The sequence below is a fragment of the Primulina tabacum genome, chromosome 12, assembly GCF_025594145.1.
Source record: "Primulina tabacum isolate GXHZ01 chromosome 12, ASM2559414v2, whole genome shotgun sequence".
Lineage (NCBI taxonomy): Eukaryota > Viridiplantae > Streptophyta > Magnoliopsida > Lamiales > Gesneriaceae > Primulina > Primulina tabacum.
Window position 1 is genome coordinate 37,427,562 of NC_134561.1, and position 19,620 is coordinate 37,447,181.

The 19,620-nt window shown below is 35.4% G+C and overlaps 3 protein-coding genes across 15 annotated transcripts; 1 reads left to right on the forward strand and 2 right to left on the reverse strand.

The window, feature by feature from the left end:
• The first annotated feature begins 8,146 nt into the window (after positions 1–8,146).
• Positions 8,147–9,861, forward strand: LOC142520635 (uncharacterized). Its single transcript, XM_075623697.1, has 4 exons — positions 8,147–8,485; positions 8,620–8,702; positions 9,424–9,479; positions 9,574–9,861. The coding sequence occupies exons 1-4, from the start codon at positions 8,314–8,316 to the stop codon at positions 9,650–9,652; spliced, it is 390 nt and encodes a 129-aa protein (XP_075479812.1). The 5' UTR covers positions 8,147–8,313; the 3' UTR covers positions 9,653–9,861.
• Positions 9,573–15,908, reverse strand: LOC142520634 (extra-large guanine nucleotide-binding protein 3-like). The gene is made up of 8 exons (XM_075623696.1): positions 14,919–15,908; positions 14,640–14,777; positions 13,718–13,822; positions 13,435–13,620; positions 12,551–12,725; positions 11,590–11,834; positions 11,241–11,410; positions 9,573–11,147 (listed from the first exon to the last, which is right to left on the reverse strand). The coding sequence occupies exons 1-8, from the start codon at positions 15,810–15,812 to the stop codon at positions 10,577–10,579; spliced, it is 2,484 nt and encodes an 827-aa protein (XP_075479811.1). The 5' UTR covers positions 15,813–15,908; the 3' UTR covers positions 9,573–10,576.
• A 1,209-nt stretch (positions 15,909–17,117) lies between these two features.
• LOC142521390 (uncharacterized) lies at positions 17,118–19,256 on the reverse strand. 13 transcript variants are annotated; one of them, XM_075624594.1, is made up of 3 exons: positions 18,912–19,256; positions 18,517–18,665; positions 17,118–17,563 (listed from the first exon to the last, which is right to left on the reverse strand). In XM_075624594.1, the coding sequence occupies exons 1-3, from the start codon at positions 19,076–19,078 to the stop codon at positions 17,445–17,447; spliced, it is 435 nt and encodes a 144-aa protein (XP_075480709.1). In that variant the 5' UTR covers positions 19,079–19,256; the 3' UTR covers positions 17,118–17,444. The 13 variants fall into 13 exon arrangements, 1 of the variants encoding a protein (XP_075480709.1); XR_012814157.1 differs by lacking the exon at positions 17,118–17,563 and adding an exon at positions 18,745–18,803 and having other exon boundaries at positions 18,382–18,662; XR_012814155.1 differs by lacking the exon at positions 17,118–17,563 and adding an exon at positions 18,745–18,803 and having other exon boundaries at positions 18,382–18,665.
• Between the last annotated feature and the right edge of the window lie 364 nt (positions 19,257–19,620).

A 19,620-nucleotide genomic window follows, 5' to 3' on the forward strand; every position in this document is an offset into this window, starting at 1 on the left:
TTGGAATTGTTTATCTTTATTTTTCGAATAATAAACATTTGGTTTTAAGACATTGTTATTATGTTCCGGAGATTACTAGAAATTTGATTTCTGTTGCTTTATTGTTTAGACAAGGATATTATGTCCATTTTTCACAAATGGTGGTTGATATTACCTTGAATAAAGCCCTTATTTGCAAGGGACATTTGAATAACGATTTGTATGTCTTAAAACAAGATGACAGCTCTTTGCATCACATTGAATCCAACAAACGAATTAAATTGTCTCCCACTAATGAAACTTATTTGTGGCACTTGAGACTTGGTCATATCAACCTTAATAGAATTCAACGGTTGGTCAAGGATGGTCCTTTAAGTAATTTAAAGGTGGAATCCTTGCCTGTATGTGAATCCTGTTTGGAAGGTAAGATGACTAAGAGGTCTTTTAAATCTAAAGGACATAGAGCCAATGAAGTTTTGGAATTAGTGCACACTGATGTATGTGGACCAATTAGTGTACAAGCTAGAGGAGGATTTGAGTATTTCATCACTTTCACTGATGATTACTCTAGACACGGTTATGTTTACCTAATGTCCCACAAATCTGAATCTTTTGCAAAGTTCAAGGAATTCAGAAATGAAGTGGAAAAACAATTAGGTAAGAGCATAAAAACACTTCGATCAGACAGAGGTGGCGAGTATCTATCCAATGACTTTAGAACATACCTATCAGATAATGGGATAATATCCCAATTGAGCGCACCAGCTACACCTCAGCAGAATGGTGTCTCTGAAAGGAGAAATAGGACTTTGTTGGACATGGTCAGGTCTATGTTAAGTTTCTCTAAGCTCAGTACATCCTTTTGGGGATATGCTATCCAAACTGCAATATACTTATTGAACATGGTTCCTTCTAAATCTGTCTCTAAAACACCTCTTGAATTGTGGAATGGGCGCGTGCCTAATCTAAGACATATTCGGATATGGGGATGTCATGCTTATGTGCTAAAGAGAAAGATGGATAAAATGGAACCTAGATCAGAATTATGCATGTTTGTTGGATATCCTAAGGGAACAAGAGGATATTACTTCTATAGTCCTCAAGACAAGAAGGTATTTGTGAGTACAAATGCAACCTTCTTAGAGGACAAGCACATAGAAGAGAGTGAATCAAAGAGTAAGGTTCTTTTGGAAGAGATTACTGAATCATCTACTCCAGAGATCCGCACTGAACCTACTCAGTTTGAATTCACATTTCTACCACCATTAACCACTGGTTTCCAAACAAATGAAGTGGTAGAAAACATTGGTTCTAATGATCGGTCACCCCATCATATCCAAATGGAAAATGAAGGAAATGATCAAGAAGAGAACTTAAGACAACGACAATCAATTCCAATCAACCAAGAACCTCCACAACTTAGACGTAGTGGGAGGGTCATTCGACCACCTTCTAGATACTTGCTCTATGGAGAATCGTTTGATGCGGTTTCCATTGAACAAGAGGAGGATCCCATCACGTACAAAGAAGCTATGGAGGATGTTGACGCTGACCAATGGAGGAGTGCCATGGAATCAGAAATGAGATCCATGTACACTAACTCCGTCTGGGTTCTTGTAGACATTCCTGAAGGTGTGAGACCTATAGGGTGTAAGTGGGTCTACAAGAGAAAGAGAGGAATAGACGGAAAAATAGAGACCTTTAAGGCTAGATTGGTAGCCAAAGGTTTTAGCCAACGAGAATGAATCGATTACGATGAAAACTTTTCACCTGTGGCTATGATAAAGTCTATTCGGATCCTCTTATCCATTGCAGCTCATTTTGATTATGAGGTGTGGCAAATGGATGTCAAGACAGCATTTCTTAATGGAAATTTTGACGAAACCATTTATATGGTACAACCAGACGGTTTTATTCACAACGGTCAAGAGCATAAAGTATGCAAACTGAAAAAGTCTATTTATGGACTTAAGCAGGCGTCAAGGTCTTGGAACATCGTTTTTGATCAATCTGTGAAAGATTATGGTTTCGATCAAAATCTTGATGAGCCTTGTGTCTATAAGAAAATTTTGGATGACAAGGTGATTTTTCTTGTGCTATATGTGGATGACATCCTACTTATTGGGAATAATGTAGGGGTGATGACATCTGCTAAAAATTGGTTGTCTCAACAGTTTGACATGAAAGACTTGGGAGAAGCAAGTTATGTTCTAGGTATCCAAATCCTTCGGCATAGGAAGAACAAACGGATTGCTTTATCTCAATCTTCATATATTGATAAAATATTGGTGAGGTATGCAATGCAAAATTCCAAGAAAGGTCAAACACCTTTTAGACATGGAATTCACTTGTCAAAGGACCACAATCCCAAGAATCCAAGTGAAATGGAATACATGAAAAGAGTTCCCTATGCTTCGGCTGTAGGAAGTCTTATGTATGCTATGCTATGCACTCGACCAGATATTTGTTATGCTGTTGGGATTGTTAGTAGATATCAATCAAACCCAGGACCAGAGCACTGGATTGCTGTAAAGCATATTCTCAAGTATCTTTGCAGAACTAGAGGGTATATGTTGGTTTACTCGGCTTCAGAGTTGGCACCTGTGGGTTATACTGATTCTGATTTTCAAGCTGATAGAGATTCTCGTAAATCCACATCAGGATCTGTGTTCACATTGGGTGGTGGTGCCGTTGTTTGGAGGAGTATCAAGCAATCATGTATTGCTGATTCCACCATGGAAGCGGAGTATGTAGCGGCTTGTGAAGCAGCAAAAGAAGCCGTTTGGCTGAAAAAGTTTTTGCTAAGCCTTGAAGTTGTTCCTGCTGCATCAAATGCCATTACTTTATATTGTGATAATAGTGGTGCAGTGGCAAATGCAAAAGAACCAAGAAACCATCAGCGTGGAAAACACATTGAACGAAAATATCACCTAGTGAGGGATATTGTTCAACGAGGAGACGTGACAGTGTGCAAGATAACATCTGCTGAAAATCTTGCTGATCCTTTCACCAAAAGCTTACCTGCTAGAGCTTTTGAGGAACATATTCAAAATATGGGTGTACTAGACATGACTCATTTACTCTAGGGCAAGTGGGAGGAAAATGTTCGATAGTATGATGCCCATTGAGTACTTTTGTTATATGTTGATGACATTTTGAAATTAAAATAATGCTCATTTATTTCTTTAAATAAATTTATTTTTGAGCAATGCATATGTCCATTGGATTGTTGTATAATTATAAATTGAGTGTTTAAGTCGTTAAACACAGAAAGATTCAATTTGTAATTCAATCCAAAGTATTATTGTCCACGATCGGTAAATAAATAAGGACAAATTATTTTGATAAGATCGTCTCAATTTTATTGAAGCCTATTTTTGGTTTGGTAATAAAATTAAGGATACATTTTGTTGTATTGGACTGGACCACGTGAGATTTGAATTTGATTTGACCATACTAATTCAAAATCACTTGATTGTCGTACATAATACCTTAATCCTGAGCGGATAATGAACTTTGATTACTAACTTGAAGTTCTTTGATGCATCAATGAGTGAGACCAAACTATTGGTCAATATCTCGATGTTTTGGGAATCAAAGTGAAATAACAAAGAACATATATTCGTAATATGGAATCTGTCACCTAGTCAATATGTATGATCATAAACTCACAAGTTCTTCTAGAAGACAGTAAAATTTGAGCTCAGTAGTTCAACATTCTTGTTGAATTAATTATGTGATGTGATCACATGGGACTGTCAAAGAGAAGATGAGGGTTGAGAAGTTATGAATATCTAATGTGGGTTATATGGTCTGGATACCCTGTTTTAGATGTTCTAATTGATCGACAGAAGTGATATATTGGGTCGATAAATCAGAGGATATAATTATTGATTTTGTGCTTCAGTAATATCAATTAATTTGAGAGTGCAATCTTATTCTTTTAGTGGAGTAGAATAAGATTAATAAATTATTTTGATTAATCATGAGTTGATTGGATCAAATTAATTTATTGGAGTTTAATTTAATTGAATTCGACCAGGTCCCTTTGATGGCTCTAATATAAACTCGGATAAATTATATGAGTTATAATTTATGGTATATGTGGGATAAATTTATCTGGACTATTATATTTCATGGAAGATTGAGATATCAAATCTTCTAGATATGGTATAATATATTCTGTCCATTTAAATTTATATTTTAAAAGATATTGTTATTATCTTTTTGTTACAAGATATCACAAATATTATATATATATATATATATATATATATATATATATATATATATGTGTGTGTGTGTGATATTGTAACTTGTGACCACACACAATCCTACGTTAAGAGTTTGAGAGAACACCAAAGAAGGCTTGGAGGTTTGGAGCGTAGATCCAGTGCAGAGAAAGATCGTAAACACGCTTCAAAGGTAATCTCTAATCTCTGTGTGTTGTAATTAATCAATTCGTGTTAAATACGTAAAATAATCGATCCTATGAAGAAGAGTTGATTGAAATCACAAGAAATTAATTTTTGTGATCTGATCTTCTCGATCTTGGCTAACAGGGAATAAGCAGCCATTAAGTATTTTGCAGCAGAGGTGCCAAAAATAAGGTATTTGAGAATGAAAAAATGATTAGCTCCTCGGATACACACTCAAATCCGAGAACTCCATTTGAACCCACATTCCCCTTTATCGGCTAAATTAGTGTGCAACTGTGCATGTAACTCAGGTGAAACAAAATCACATTCCCTTATAAGATAAAATTATGTGTGTTTATCAGCTAAATTCTCACACCAATAGATTGATCCCCATCCTTCCTTCCTTCGTGTCCATTTGGAAATTAAACAAACAAGAAATGAAAGATAGAAGTTTGATCCCGCACAAAAACCCCAATAAATATACAGTGAAACAAGCGCTAAATCCATGCTCACTTAAACTGATCCCCTCAGATTCAGAAGAACTCGGAAAGGATTAGTCGTGGAACAAAATATACACAAAAGAATCAAAACTGAAAGATGTCAGCTTGGTTGTGCATGCTCCGCCTCACAAAACAAATTTCCAGACTTGCTTGTGGTCTCGTAAGATTACCCTTCTCATATTTCATCATTTCTGCTAGTTAAGATCCACACAGGCACGCGGAAAAATAAACTTATTTTATCTACTTCTGCAAAAAAACCCATGTGATATATAAAAGAAAAAAAGGCCTGGAAAGAGCTACGACAATTCACAAATTTAAAGCACATGTATCTAAATTTTCTAAGAACTGAAACCTTAGCTACCATAACCAGCGAAGAGTCACTGAAATTATACGCAGCACTCGACTAAAGTATGCAGAGTACTAAATCTCATACGCTCGTTCGTAGCATAAAACAATGAAGAAGAAACTCACAGCCATTGCTATTTGCTGGTTGCTTTTCACTTCATAAGGTTAAGAGGTTTGTGTTCGGGATGTGTTGTCCAGGGTTTTGGGGACGAATGGCTTTTTTCTTTTATTATTATTATTAGTTGGTCGAACTAATAAATTATAAAAATTCAAATAATATAATCATAATAAAAATATTTTAATTTAAACACATGATAATATTTTTTTTATATCTAAATATGATAATTATGTTTCATGTGTTTAAATATTTAAATAAACTTAGTAGTCCAATTATTTAAATGATTATATAATTATTGTTTAGAAAATTTTAAATATTTCACAAAATAAATATTACACATTTAAAATTTTTAAATTTATGATATTAATATTATACAATAAAATATCTTCAAATATAAAAGAGTAACTTGATTATTTCAAGTTTCATTTCTCGATCTTTTTATAATTTTTTATACAGGTCAAACCTTGAAACAACGTATGAAATAAAAATTAAAGAGTAGGTCTCTTCTAAGACGGTCTCATGAATCTTTATCTGTGAGACATGTCGACCTTACCTATATTCATAATAAAAAATAATACTCTCATAATAAAAAATAATATTGTTTCATGGATGACCCAAATAAGAGATCTGTCTCTCAAAATACGACTCATGAGACCGTCTTATACAAGTTTTTGTCAAAATTAAAAGCTTTTTATAAATCTTAGTTTAAAATTTTCAACTAACTTACTTTTTAATCTATGTATCAATAAAAACATCATAATTATTAATAATCTATCGTAACATTGTTTGATCTAGCATCATAATTTATGAATTTTTTGATGAATTGGGTGACCCGAACCTGATTCGACCCAGCATATTTTTTCAAATTGGCTTTCGAATCTTACTCGATCTGAATCAAACCGAAAAGCCCCTAACCCTAACCTAAAATTTTTCAGGTCGAGTTTATTTTTGACACCTTATAATTAACGGAGTTTTGATTTGTTATTTGTCTTTGTGGATAAACGCTATTAGCATAGATAGAAATACCGACTTTGTCTTCTTAGTTAGCTACATAAACCGATTTTCTCTTCACATTTTGAATGTAATTTTTTATGGGAAAGATATTATTCTTTCAATTAGCAAGGAAGATATTGGGAAAAACTTGTGTGAGACGGTCTCACGGGTCGTTTGTGAGACAAATCTCTTATTTAGGTCATTCATGAAAAAATATTATTTTTTATGCTAAGAATATTACTTTTTATCGTGAATATCGGTAGGGTTGACCCGTCTCACAGATAAAGATTCGTGAGACCGTCTCACAAGATATCTACTCGAAGATATTTTCAATTCCGCATAAGTCCATTGCATCTTAGAAAATTGAAAATTCTAATTCATGTATTATAAATTTTAATTTTTTATACAATTTATTTTTTATAACCTAAATTTTTAAAGGAAAATTGAAAAAAATTGATATGTTTACAAAACTGTATGAAATACAAATATAAATTCTACACGAACGGACAATCAAAAACTATAACATATGATAAAAATACGACTTAAATTTTTAAAATTATACAAAATTCAAACGTCACGTATGGTGCAACCCAACAAATATTATTAATACCTAGACTCTCATAATTACTTATATGTATACAAATTATGAAGCAAAGGTATATGGAAATTAATATGGTAATAATTTAGATTAACTTGAAATGGACTTATTTTACGGCCCAAAGGTTATGGGCTTAATATCATGTTATTGGGCCTTGTGGAAGATTTGCGTCATTTAAAAATTTTATATAAGAAATCAGAATTTATATTTATCCGTTCCATATCTAATTATTAAAGCATAATTAATTTATCAACAAAGTCATTTATTGTGATCAATTAATTGTTGAAAATGATTTCTGATGAAGGCAAAAATTTGTGTGAGACGGTCTCACGGGTCGTATTTTATGAGACGGATCACTTATTTGGGTCATCGATGAAAAAATATTATTTTTTATGCTAAGAGTATTACTTTTTATTGTGAATATCGATTGGATTGACTGGTCTCACAGATAAAGATTCGTGAGATCGTACATAAGAGACATACTCTCTTATTAAATAACATGTTTTAATAAATCAACTCTCGTATATACATTAAATCAAAAATTTATTTAAATCATTTTATTATACTTAGTTATATCGAATAATATTTTTTTTACATATGTGTTTAGCGGATCTATCATGGATTGGATCGTTAAGTTTTGAGATGGGATGAGGCGGGTACTCGGTTTGGCCAAGCATGACTCATATTTGTACCATATTCATCCAATTTATATATAATTTAGTGTAAAAACTTGTGTGAGACGGTCTCACGGGTCGTATTTTGTGAGACATATCTCTTATTTTGGTCATCCATTAAAAAATATTACTTTTTATGCTAAGAGTATTACTTTTTATTGTGAATATCGATAGGGTTGACCCGTCTCACAGATAAAGATTCGTGAGATCGTCTCACAAGAGATCTACTCATAAAATAGAGAGTGTTTGTAATAACTTATTTAAGTGTTTTCAATCTTCTAACTATTGTAATTTGAAAATTATACGTAAAAGTAGGAAATCACTTAAAATAAATTGTTACAAATGCTTAGTTAATATCAAGATATGAACTTTAAGACGAAATATGGAATTTGATCAAAGAAATAAAAAGAAGGGAAGAAAAATCAAGAGACAATTTCATCAAATATTGGGGTCTAATATAATTAAAGGAATTTGAGAGGATGTTTTTGCAATTTTGAAGTAGTTGTAGCATTGAACGACCAACTGTCCTCCGAGCTAGAATCTTCTTTCACCTTGCCGATTAAGCAAAATCAATAAAGAAAGAACGGTCTGATATTGAACTGTTTTCACCTAAGGAGCGAAGGAAAATTTCAAAATTTCTCTGAGTACGAAGGAATCTGGAGATTGAAATCACTGAATTGAAGAAGAAATGGCGTTGCAATGGGTGATTCTAACGTACGTGGTGGCGGCTGAGGCGCTCGTTGCAGTGATCCTCACATTACCGTCGCCAAAGGCTATTAAATCTCGTATTGTATCGTTAATCGCGCTTATTCTTCAGCCATTGCTCTTTATTATTCCTTTCGCTGCTTTTCAGCTTCTAGGTATGTGGTCATCTTCACTTTTTTGGGCTTTAGTTTGGATGATTTCGGTTTTTAGGGATCGAATCTTTGTTTTTTGAGCTGTGAATGGGGGAAATTTAAAGTAGGTTACTTGAAAATGTTTTGATGGATGCTAGATATATACTGGAAGAACGAGCATCGGTTGGTGTGTACAGGGGCGGTCTGCACCGCTGCTGAGAGGGATCGCTACGAGAAATCGGTGAGTGGTTTATTGTCTTCTCGTTTTCTGAATCGTAGTGTTCATGTTTTTTTTTTTTGGTGGTTAATAATAATATTTCTCATTTCGAAGATCATGAGTTGAATCGTAAAAGAGTAGGCATGCTTGTTAGTGGTTTGGTTATCCTTTTTGTTAACCTGGTTTTACTTCAGTATCCTCGCAATTATATCTTAGTTTTCTGTCAGTATCTTGTTTAACTTTCTTGAAGCTGTAGTGAATTTCCAAATATGCATGATAGCCTATTAAAAGTTTCCAAAGTATGCATCAGTTTTTCCAGGCGACTTATCTCAAGCAATGGTTTTGGTAATTTTATTCAGTATTTTGTGCTGCCATTTTTTTAATCACTTGAGGATCCTCAACATATGGGTTGGTGATCTCCAATATGTTTATGTGCTAGCTTATTTCTCCGAGAAAAGTTTTGCCTACAACGTTTTAGAGTTGCGAATCAAAATGAAAATTAATGTGGATTAATTCTGCTGTTTATGTGAATAACTGTTGTCAGTTGTGTTGTGGCTATTGTAATGTGGTTCTTGCTCCCCTCTTTCGTGTTTATTTCCCTACTCCTTTTGTTTTCCATCTCTATCTGGAACTGTTGGCTTTTTAACATGTTCTTTCTGGTTCTGTCAAAACAAAATTGAGTTATGACGTGAGCTCATCTATGCAAGAGCGCTGTTATATCTCTTCTGTTGGTTTTGACATGCAGATCTACAAGGCTCAGAGGAATGCGGTTTTATGCGTTGGTGCTTGCCTCCTTTATTGGTAAAATGAAAGCAATTTCGGCTCATCTTTGATTATAGTCTTCGAGCAATCGCCTTTCAATATATTTAAACGCTGATTCCAAATGTTTGTGCAGGTGTATCTTCCGTATCTGCAAGTATTATAGTGAGATTCAAAGCATGGAAGAAGTGGAGAAGAGGTACAAGGACCAGTAGCTTTTTTCCCCGTTCACTCTCTTCTACCAAATAATGTGGATGCGAGGTTATTTCTAGCTACATAGAGGATTACGTTTGTCTTGACATTATAGTTCTTTGATCCAAGTTTTCATGTATTTTTTAACTTACGTATTCCTGTTTCCTACACGGATCAGATTTACGCATACCACTTTTCTGTGTGCTGCACCTATGAAGTTCGGTTTCTGATATACTTGCTACTAGAATCTCTACGCACACTTTTCCCACCAAAAAATTCACAACAAGCTACTTGACAATTACTATAGTTCTTCGAAGTCTGAGAGTATATCAGGTGGTGAAGTTTTCTGTAATGTAATCTTTTAAGGTCTTTTTCACGCAAGATTACTTCCATGAAGACATACATGGTCCAAATTTCAAGTTCTGCTCATTGCCGAAACTGCTCAATGTTGTTGAATACTAACAAATTGGCCAAGGGGTTGTCTTGTTATGTGTGCGAGTGAGTCGGCCTTTGCAAACTATTTTAGCTTAGTTCTGTATTTTAGTTGTCAAGGTCCCCTTGAATTTGAACTTTTAGAAATGGGTGAATAACTTTCAATATCTCACAATACTGCATTTTTGATAATGTTATAGAAAATTTCTGAAAAAGAACATTACATTTTGATTTCGAGGCCTTTCCTTTAATGAAAGCTCGGACTTAACTAGTAAACTTCAAATTCAAACTAATTTAGGTTGGATAACATCAGTTTCTTTAACCAATCAACTTCAAATACATTAATTTTTACAGAATTAAATTTCCGATAATCGCATGATCATGTACAAGGCTTTCGTATGGGCTTCATAATTCTCTATATGTACATAAATGCTTTTGTACACTTGTATCTGTGAAAAACACCAGGTGCCCCTCTAAGGCTCTAACTCGAAATCGAAAAATTAAGAAGGAAATGTTCAGAAATTCCGTGAAGAACAACTCAATTCTGCACTTGAAAGTGAATCTGTACTCAAAGCATAAAATTCTCCATTCTTCTCTTCCCAGTCGATTATTTCCCGAATATATCGAAACGCTTCATCAATCGATGTTCTGTCAAGGTCCCGAATAGGCCAAACATAGAGCTTTCTACCTGTGACGGAACTGTGCCACCTCTTGAATTTCACTGCAACATGATAACATGCCTGATGTGCCAAGGCATGGTTCTTGCTACGACTCTTGGATGGATGGAAATCTCTGAACCATTCACAAACTGTTAATGGGATCTCTTTGATTTTGTCCTGGAATTGATCGTATTTGTTCAAGAGAAGTATGCAGGGTGTGTCCACAAAACAAGAATTTCGCACAATTTTCTCCAGGAAATCTCTGTTTTCCAGCATCTTGTTGTGTGGAATACCGGTTCTCTGGATCGACACTTGATGGTAATCGGTCAATGAAACACAGAAGACAATGGCGTTCATACCTTCGAACATCTCCAGCCGTTTTTCGCTGCTTTGGAGTCCTTTGGAGCTCAGCTGAATCAATTGATACCTGAGAATACAGGGATCAAGAATAGTTTGTGTAAACACAAGTAAGATGGATATTTTCCTGATTAACAAAATTATTCGGTTTCTTAAGTCTCACTTTGGCAGATAATTTTGGGTTACAGAGTTTTCATCACAGATCTCAGAAATTGCACTGTGATCATCAAATGAGAATTCAATACATGCAACGCCATTGCTGGGAGTAACACCTTCAGCTAACAATATGTCCTTCTCAGAAGGTTCATACTCATCGCTCGATACCTCGACGACCTATAAAAACAACTAAATGTTGTCACACAACTCGTTCTACGGCATTAACAGAAAAACTTGGTGGTTGGAAATTGATGAAAGAACCAAAGTTTTGATGTTTGATCAGCACGGCCTAACAGTCAGAGTATATTAGTATGAATTGAGAATACAAGACATTATTTTAGTTAGTTAAGTCATACCCGGTCTAAGAAATATTTAGCAACATCAGGAAGAACCTGTAGTTCTTCCCTTCTTTTGTAAGTTTCTTGAATGGCAGGATCCTTCCAAATTTCATCTATGAAAGAAGCATGTTCACGAGCATAGGTGGGGAAATAAGTGTCTATATCTCCAGCAGCCATTATATCTAATAACCCATCAGAGAACTGCTTGATTTTCTGGTTAACAGAATACATGCACTCCCTGCTCATGTCATTTTCACTTTCACCTGACAGCAATTAAATCCTTTCTTAAAACGACTGGCACCCGTAAAAAAACAATGGAAACCAGGTACTTGAAGAAAAACGATTGCAAACACGATAATTTGACTTGAGTTCTGTCCACGGATGCCAAAAGCGTTCATTTTTTTTAAACCGGTCCAACAAAATACACATAAAACAAAGCCATATAAGATGATGGAAATCCATAGAGCACGCGTTTCATATGGTTAGAAAAATATGGCCAATTCTTTATTCTGTGAGAACAGTTCGACAGACATGTGTATAGGCTCAAGTTAAACATCTTCACACTAAGCAGTATTGCTATATTCTTTGCAACTCGTGCGCATGCTGAAAATAAAAAAAATAGCCAAAACACCATCTTGGTACGTAGAGAGTCAACTCATCATCATTTTCAGTCTACTCGGGAGATTCGGCGGCTTGTTTGAGATATTAAGACTCACTTGTGAGAGAAAAAGAGAGGGAAAGGATTTTCAACTATTGATAATATGCCTTCAATTTACTGACGGCAACTCTTCCTTATTCCAAATAATAAACTGGACGTTCTAAACCAGCAAGTGTAGAGAATAGGGCTTTTGAGAGATTGTAGGATGAGCTCTAGAAACATTTCACGTGAGCCTTAAGCATTGTGTATGATTCCCTTGAGAATCTAAACAAAATGTCATTGCCAACCTAAGAAAGAAGTGATTAACACCAAAGTTCCAACCTGGCGCAGACCTATCAGCAGCCAGACCAGAAGACTCTTTATTCAAGGCCTCTTCTTCAAAATGCTCTCTCCCTTCAAGTAAGATACAGAGATATCTGTAAATGTTACTTTGAATTATTAGCTTCATGTTCAACAACTCTCCAGCAGTGAATTTGTTTGTGTATATAAACTTGACCTGCCACAGGAAATGAAAACAGACAATAATAGAGTAAATTAGATTAAAATGTAATGTATAATCTTTGGGAAGAGGACTGAACCATGCCACCGACGGACTGCAAAGATAATATGGTATTTTAATATGCCTTGGGCCAGTAATAAATTATCAACTTAAGCTCTGAATAAGTGGATGCTGCCAAAGGAGTCATGAAGCTATAAGCAATACAAAAAGGCTCATAATCATATCACCAATGCTTAACCACCACATCAAGAAACTTGCCTAGTTGCAATCACACCAACTTCCAGTAAAAGGTTTTGAGAAGAATCATGGAGGCATGCAAATTATTGATGCAATCTCTGGAATCCAGACGATAACAAACAACAAAAGAACCATTCAGCAGAATCCAGACGTATATTTCTAGCCTCTAGGCGAAGAACAAAAGAACTATGAAGTAGAGAGGCATGCATGTGTGCAAGTGTACATACATTGGCCCATGCATATATGTAAGAAACACAGGTTTTGTGAAGTTAATTTGAGTTACGACTATTCATCCAAAGAAAGAATTACATGCCACAGGTTACCGAATGTTTAGAATATGATTGGAGACATATATATATATATAATTGTCAGATATCCATATTTTAAGAAAGGCATCAAACACAAGTGTTCGTTGAGTTAATCACACAATGCCTTTTAGAGACTAAGGATAAAAGTTCGTGCTTTTTACCAGCTTGAAAATGGTTTCTGACCCAGAACCTTCTAATCCAAGAAGAAAAAGATTATGGACATTAGATTGCTCCATATTCTTAGACAACAACCTAGCTGAAAATGAAGCAGGTTGTCCTTTTGCACAATGAAGGCTTTCAGATGGTACAGGCAGTGAAAACAGCGAGCAAAGGAAACGAATTGATGCCTGCCTAACAAAAAACCCAATTCAAACTCTTCAGCTGAACCAATATTAAACCACCAAATAGAAAAAAAGTGAATAATGTTTTATAGTACAAAAGAACCTTTCGCCATATGCATCCTTTAATGTTATTTTGACCTTCTTCCTCGTAGGATCCATCCTCATACAGCCAAAAGCGTGTATCACGAGGGCATTGCACGTTGGCCACCTTGAAAAAAAGAGAATACCGGCTCATCAATTATTGTCTTTGAAAGACAAAATGAATCATATTATTTGTAGAAAAGGAGGTTTCCTATAACTCCACTGATATTTTTGCTAATATCATAAATGCTACAACTAGAAAATGAATTCAATATTTTCTTACTTGGAAATTACAAAATAGAGAGCATACTCAAATGATGCTAGCCACTAGCCACAAGTTACTGGGAACATGCATGTAAAATTCCCAAGGAGGAACACTATGGATAGTATGATTAACAGCATATGATCACCATAGATTTCAAAGTTTCCAACTATACTTTGGAAGCAGTTTCCTGGGACATCGGTTAAAACATTTGCTGCTGGTTGAAGTGGTTAGCTCTGGCGGACTGAAAGTCCACATCATAGGCTAATTTTCCAAATGAAGGGCATTTCTATATTCCTTTAACTTCTTCCTTTGGTCCAAATTCAACCACACTGAAATCAATGGAACATCAATCTAATTTTACCGCCAACAAGAAGGGCAACCCAAAATTTCAAGTCTAATCCGCATGTACCGAGTTCTTTTCCCATTCATTCGGAAAATTCTACTTCAGTATCATAATCTATGTTTTTAAAGATGTCAGGAGAACTAAGGCACCCAACAGCCTTGGAACCACATTCTGATGTGAAATTCTTTGAGCAAAAATTATATCAATAAAGATTGTATAGCATTCCCTTAACCATAAATCCACAAGAAGTGCTTAAAAAGTACGTCAATAATTTAAAGATGCTACAAAACTGAGATGCCTATATGAACATGATTTTTGCACTTTGCTAAACTTTACCTTCAAGATTCTGAGCTCAACTCTGGTGATCTCACGTCCATTCATGTAAACACGTGTATTACCTTTGCTTGCATCAACCTGTAGCTTGCCTCCAACATCTAATCTAGAACAAATGATACTGCTCGGCTTCTCACCCTCCTGCACAAAACAATAAATAACCATCAAACAGACAATCTTAAAGCTTTGAACTTTAAAAAAAATGAGAAAAAAAAAATGAGGAAGAGGAAGAATAGAAAAGAAAATTGCAAATAATCAAGCGTCAGAAATAGTTTTCTTCACCTTCCCCCAAAGCCCAGATTCTTTATCATACCAATACCTCCCCGGTTTCAAATCCTTAGGCGGGAATCTACATGCCAACAGTTCCGTCAGCTCCTCTTCGTTCAATGGCCTCCCATTAACAATTACCTGCTCCGGCCTCACCTGATTTGCCTTGCATTCCCTCTCCGACAGCATTATCTGCTTGATCTCCGATTGACCACAGACCCTCGCCAAAGCCCTAGAACACGTACCCAATTTTCCCCTCTTCGCCTCATCTATGGGATTCCCAATACAACCCACGCACTTTCTCCCCTCCGACATGACCCCCATCGCCTTCAAAACACACTTCATACAGTATTCCGCTCCACAGACCATGCACTCCTCCATTTCCACGAAAAGCCCATTCTTCCTCTTCCCACACCTGCCACATCCTCTCCCCCTGCTTCCACCACGCAAAACACAATCTTTGCGTCCCATTTCTTTTTTCCCATCATCTTTGCGTTCCAATCCCTTTTTCTCATCATCAGAACACGCGGGATTCTCACGATCACAACTCTCACCAAAATTCTCAACTCTATCTTCAAAGCTCTCGTCCTCAGATTCGTCAAACGCCACAGAGCTGACACTCAGCCGTCTATCATACACATCCGTCGAATCAGAACTGGAGTGAGATCTCCAAAAGGCGGCATTTTTTGGAGTGAGCGACAATGCCCTTTTGGAGAAGCTAGTGAATTTCGTTTTTGGATGAATGTGTTTGATCGGCCTCTGGTAAAACGGAGAAGGGCCTTTATAATCCACGGATATTGAGTAGTCAAGGTGCTCTTCGTCTGGCAATGGAGCACCTTCCGGCAGCATCTTTCTTAGCAGCTCATCCCACGAATTTGGCTCCGGTTCCCCCGCTCCTGGAGCCGCCATTAGTGAGCTTTATGCGTGAAAATGGAGGTTTTGAAACGATCGAAAAAGATACATGAACACGGAGATGACACACTATACGTTACGTGCTGTTTAGGTTGGTTTTGTTGAGAAAAATATGAAAACCGAGTAAAAAAAAAGTAAATATAATAATATAAGCTAGTTTTCATGACATCATGTCGCCTATTTTTAACGTCATCAATTTTTTTTTTAAAAAAAACAAAATTAGAATTTGAATGGCTTTGTTTGGTTTAATTTAGTACATAGTTGGACTTAAAATCCTCATTATTTATTTTTTAAAAAATAACTTTGCAAATATTTGAAATGTCACAAATATGTGGGCGGTGACATTTTAAGATACTATATTTTTATACTAAAAATTTATGTTTGCCACGTTAATTTATTTTATCAGAAAAAATATTTTGAATTTAGAGGGCAAAATTAGGTATTTTTTCTAAATTTTTTTTTATGTAAGATGAATGACAAAAAATTGTGTGAGACGGTCTCACGAGTCGTATTTTTGTTAGACAGATCTCCTATTTGGGTCATCCATGAAAAAATATTACTTTTTATTCTAAGAGTATTATTTTTTATTGTAAAGATTGACATGATTGACCCGTCTCACACATAAAGATTCGTAAAATCGACTCACAAGAGACTTACTCAATATGAATTGAGATAGAATAGAACCCTTGAGGGAAATCAAGTCACGCATATGTTAGTTCATTTATGTATGATAAAATATGAGAAGCGTAGATTTTCAGATGCTATTCCTCTTCTTCTATTAAAAAAATTATAAGCTCTTACATGCATTCTATATAAATGACATTAAAGTTTCCTCTAAAAAAGCTTCATTCCTATTGTCAAAAAATATTTTTTATAATTTTTTTTTTTATATTTTAAAGATGAGCTTCTTCAAAGATGATATTTAATCATTATTACAGCTATTTTTCGAGTTTTTGTTCAATATTATTACACTAACACTCGAGTACAACAAATGTGCATGTAAACTCGTGGATAAAATTTAAATGTGAGAATTTAAACATTTTTACATTTTACAGCCCAAATTAGAGCCAGAGAAAAATTTTGCATCAAAATATATATATCAAGAGAACATAAATAAGTTAACAAAATGATGGATTATTATAAATTTAATAAAAAAATAATTATTAATTTTTCCTTTGATGATTTGTTATTTAGTATCGACTCTAACAAGTAATACCAACGCAAATACGCAATGGATCAATATTTGGAAAATATTTTCTCTTACATATCAGCAATGTTTGTCCAATTAGATTCACATGCCAAGTCTGTCCCCATTCCTTAAAAAGAACACCCACACACATTCACTAAATTCCATCAACATGAATATCAACTTTTTTCAGGGAAAAAAAATGGAACTTGGACATATTTGAGCACTTCCTCCCACCAGCTAAAACCCAAAAAAAAAAAGCCAAACATAACATTCCTTTATTCAAAGAATCGAAATTATTGACAAGTGAAATAGATTGTCAAATAATTTCACAATAGTGTTGTATAATTACAAACTGCATACATACGGTTGTGTCACTGATAAGCAGTCGAATGTTTGGTATACCGACGATTTTATTGAGTAGACAAGAAAAGTATGCATACCTATTGGCATAATTGTAAAGCAAGGCGACCACCTGTAGCTGCCTCCTCGTGGTTATCTTTTACTTCTAGATTGATTACTAAAACAAGCTTCATAAGCACATGATTTCTGTTATGCATATCTGCAGTGTTTTTCAAGGACAGCCAGTTTATGCAAGTGCTGTACGTACGTGTGTGTGTGTGTGTGTGTATATATATATGCATATAGTTTATAAGATGATATGAACCCGTGTCACCACGTAAAGCATGGCTTCTATTATATTAACTAGCAAGCTACTTAACATCAGCTGAGAGCTAATTCACTGACTGTGGTTGAACAAGAACATTGCCTATAGCCCAGAATTCGCAATGCTAGTTGAGGAGTTTTGTTCAGTGTCATAAACATTTCACCCATGCTACATACTTAAACGCAATGACATTATATGAGCTAAAACGCTTTTTATCATGTTTTGATCCACTTCAACCTTGATATTTCAATCCCATCCCATCCCATCTCATCTCACCGATACTGTCACTTCTAAGTTCTATCACTAAAACAGAATAATATGTAATGTTTGGTGGTGTGCTTTTTTGCTGCAAATGGTTGGTAAATCGACACAAAACTTCGAGTATATTTGGAAAGAGAAGCCAAATCTAAAATCATGATTAAAAAGAGCCAATCCTGAAGTCACAAAATGTAGCTTTCAGAGTTTCAACTTCTCGATTAAAAAACAAAGAAAAAACCCATTCTCACTATTATAGTATTATTTTCGTATCCAAACACAAACCTGCATCAGCTCTTACAAAAACAATTAAAAAAGACACGCTGCATGAAGTAAGTTTTGAATCTGATTGATTTTACATCCAAAGTGGCCTTTGTTACACAAAAAGGAATCGCAAAACCACTTTGCAACAAAACCAAAGAAAATCTAGGCCACAATTTTTTCTCATGACTTGGATATTGAAGCAACAACGCAAGTATAGAATTCAGCAGTAACAAATACATCATAGGTTTCCAACTAACCGAATCCAAAAATTACACCCATATGCAATTTATCACTGAATTTCAGCAAAAGAAGATAGTAGACAAGCAAACCTTCAACAATCATATCGAAAACTTTTTCTTCAAATGTAAGTACGACATCAAAGACACCATCAGATGCATTTTCTTGCCAACACTGAGGGGCAGTTTTCACTCCTACGTTCCTCTTGAGCATAGGCAGTATTCCGTTTCTTCGATACCTGCTGCCCATCTATGCAATTCCATGAAGAAACTGGTGATAAATTCAAAACTAAGGTGAAGATTCAACTGTACAAACCCAACCAGAATGGCAACATCTGCATCCTTGTTTTGTCATCACTCAAATAACTTTCGTTCCAAAGCTAATACAAACAGCAATCCACTCAAAAAACTTACAATAAACAAAAACAAAAAAGGCACCAACTAAAAACAATCGAAGGAAATCAGCAAGTGATTAGTGGAAGTCTTACAAGTCGGGGTCTTTTCGACGAAGATCATCGAGCATGTGCTCATAGGGGGTTCCGAAATCGTACACATTTGGTTCTCTGAGAGAAGGTCCAGGGAGCTTAACGAGCTGCCCGGTGCCGTACGACGCCACGTCGAAACCATCCCTCTTCAGCAGTGCTTGTGCCTCCATGCTTCGATTCTGATTTCACGAACATTCCATTGCGTACCGTAGCTTCATCTCCCCCAATAACAGGATTTTTCGATTAATTTTCAGTAAGATTAGGAATTCTTTCGGAGAGAAATGGGAGTGAAATTCCTGTGGAGATTCGAGTACGAAGGGAGAAAGAAGACGAGGGAAGGCGAGCAGGCAGAATTGACTGGGCCTATCGATCGAGCCCACAATAACTATGATACCCATCGAAACCAAATTGGGTTGTTGGAAAAAGCCCAATAAAAATGAATATGGCAGAATTGATTTTGTTAATCTCAATATTCAAAATTTAAAATTTTAATTATTTTTCATCTGAGTACTATCGTGACACGGGATACATATGCAGTCGAGTAGATTTTTTTTAAAGAGAGTCTATGCATTGTTTATGACAAAATCATTTTCGAGGTCGTTGAGGATAGATTGTTTTAAAGAGAGTCTATGCATTGTTTATGACAAAATCATTTTCGAGGTCGTCGAGGATAAGGGGACGAGTGACCTTCGAACTCTTATTTTGTGTTCTC

Excerpts from the sequence above, each read along its gene's own strand:
- LOC142520635 (XM_075623697.1), top strand. The coding sequence starts at position 8,314 with ATGGCGTTGCAATGGGTGATTCTAACGTACGTGGTGGCGGCTGAGGCG. Across the intron at positions 8,486-8,619 it reads CGCTGCTTTTCAGCTTCTAG|ATATATACTGGAAGAACGAG; the intron begins GTATGTGGTCAT and ends GATGGATGCTAG. Across the intron at positions 9,480-9,573 it reads GGTGCTTGCCTCCTTTATTG|GTGTATCTTCCGTATCTGCA; the intron begins GTAAAATGAAAG and ends ATGTTTGTGCAG.
- LOC142520634 (XM_075623696.1), bottom strand. The coding sequence starts at position 15,812 with ATGGCGGCTCCAGGAGCGGGGGAACCGGAGCCAAATTCGTGGGATGAG. Across the intron at positions 14,778-14,918 it reads AATCTGGGCTTTGGGGGAAG|GAGGGTGAGAAGCCGAGCAG; the intron begins GTGAAGAAAACT and ends TGTTTTGTGCAG. Across the intron at positions 11,835-12,550 it reads TGCTGATAGGTCTGCGCCAG|GTGAAAGTGAAAATGACATG; the intron begins GTTGGAACTTTG and ends AATTGCTGTCAG.
- LOC142521390 (XM_075624594.1), bottom strand. The coding sequence starts at position 19,078 with ATGGAGGCACAAGCACTGCTGAAGAGGGATGGTTTCGACGTGGCGTCG. Across the intron at positions 18,666-18,911 it reads CGTCGAAAAGACCCCGACTT|CAGGTATCGAAGAAACGGAA; the intron begins GTAAGACTTCCA and ends ATAGATGGGCAG. Across the intron at positions 17,564-18,516 it reads TTTCGATATGATTGTTGAAG|ATATGCATAACAGAAATCAT; the intron begins GTTTGCTTGTCT and ends AAAACACTGCAG.